Source organism: Orycteropus afer, unplaced genomic scaffold (genome assembly GCF_000298275.1).
Source record: "Orycteropus afer afer isolate SDZICR_OR568_19922 unplaced genomic scaffold, OryAfe1.0 scaffold01514, whole genome shotgun sequence".
NCBI classification, from domain to species: Eukaryota; Metazoa; Chordata; class Mammalia; order Tubulidentata; family Orycteropodidae; genus Orycteropus; species Orycteropus afer.
This window is the reverse complement of record NW_006923101.1, coordinates 18,009-19,484: the sequence shown is the minus strand read 5'-3', so window position 1 is coordinate 19,484 and position 1,476 is coordinate 18,009. Positions and strand designations below refer to the sequence as shown.

At 55.0% G+C, this 1,476-nt stretch overlaps 1 protein-coding gene across 1 annotated transcript; it reads left to right on the top strand.

The window, feature by feature from the left end:
* The first annotated feature begins 150 nt into the window (after window positions 1-150).
* LOC103213286 (polyadenylate-binding protein 1-like 2) lies at window positions 151-870 on the top strand. The gene has a single exon (XM_007959118.1). It carries the CDS (start codon window positions 268-270, stop codon window positions 868-870), a length of 603 nt encoding a protein of 200 aa, XP_007957309.1. The 5' UTR covers window positions 151-267.
* Window positions 871-1,476: the final 606 nt, after the last annotated feature.

The window sequence follows — 1,476 nt, the reverse complement described above, 5'->3', positions numbered from 1 at the left end:
GAGGTGGAGAACGAGGCCCCCGTAGAGGAGGCAGCGGCGGAGGCCACCCTGGGGGAGGCGGCGGCCTCCCTGGTGGCAGCAGCGGTGGCAGAGGCCAGTGCAGCCGAAACCGCTGCTGCAGCAGACGCTGCGGCGCCCCCCTTGGCAGAGGCGGATGCGGATGCAGATGCAGATGCTGAGGTGGCGGCGGCGGTAGCGGCGGCGGCCGCCAGTACAAATGTGGATGTCGACACCGGCGGGAGCGCTGAGGGGAACCCCGACTTTCCCATGGCTTCGCTGTACGTGGGCGACCTGCACCCTGAGGTGACCGAGGCAATGCTGTATGAGAAGTTCAGCCCGGCCGGGCCCATTCTCTCCATCCGCATTTGCAGGGACAAGATTACCCGCCGCTCTTTGGGCTATGCGTATGTCAACTACCAGCAACCAGTGGACGCCAAGCGGGCCTTGGAGACCCTGAACTTTGATGTCATCAAGGGCAGGCCAGTGCGCATCATGTGGTCCCAGCGAGACCCCTCGCTCCGCAAGAGCGGGGTGGGCAACGTCTTCATCAAGAACCTGGGCAAGACCATCGACAACAAAGCGCTGTACAACATCTTCTCGGCATTCGGCAACATTCTCTCCTGCAAAGTGGCCTGCGACGAAAAGGGGCCCAAGGGCTATGGGTTCGTGCACTTCCAGGAGCAGGAGTCCGCTGAGCGCGCCATCGACGCGATGAATGGCATGTTCCTGAACTACCGCAAAATTTTCGTTGGGAGATTCAAGTCGCATAAAGAAAGAGAGGCCGAAAGGGGAGCCTGGGCCAGACAGTCCACCAGTGCTGAGGTCAAAGATTTCGAGGAAGACACCGATGAGGAAGCCACCTTGCGATGAAGACACCCCAGGAGTCAGCAGCAAGCCAGCAGAGCCAAACCTTGGCTCCCATCCGGTTTACAACCCTCCCTTTCCACCCCACCCACCAGCAGTGTATTGTATTGGGAGTGCAGGTCTCTCCTCCTCTCCCCCCTCCTCCCCTATCCCCCCTAGGGCATTGTGAATAATCTTGCTAATCCGTTCCATTTGATAGGTTAAAGGCTGCCTTTTCCGTTTGTGGTTTGGTTTAAAAGCAATTTCTTTCTCTCTTTGTTTACTGCACAGGTGATGCACTTTCATGATAGAAACATCTGAGAGGAGGAAATCAGATGAGGGAGAAACCGAGAGAGTAATTGCTCCCCACGCTCCCTCCACCCAGAGACAACCACTTTTATCTTTTTGGTGTGCTGTTTTTCCAGGCTCTCTTCTCTCCCCCTCTTTTCCTTTTTCAACCCCACCCTCCCTTTTAACACACTGTTATAGAATGGTTCATGTATGTGATGTTTCTTATCCTGCTTTTTCAGAAACTAAAACGAAACAAAAATCAACCCATTGAACTTCTTTCCATGTCATTCAACAGGCTTTTGAAACGTCATCTTCAGTGCCTGCATAGTGTTCCAGTGTATT

What these genes read in the sequence shown, in the direction of transcription:
- LOC103213286 (XM_007959118.1), top strand. Translation starts at nt 268, where the DNA reads ATGGCTTCGCTGTACGTGGGCGACCTGCACCCTGAGGTGACCGAGGCA.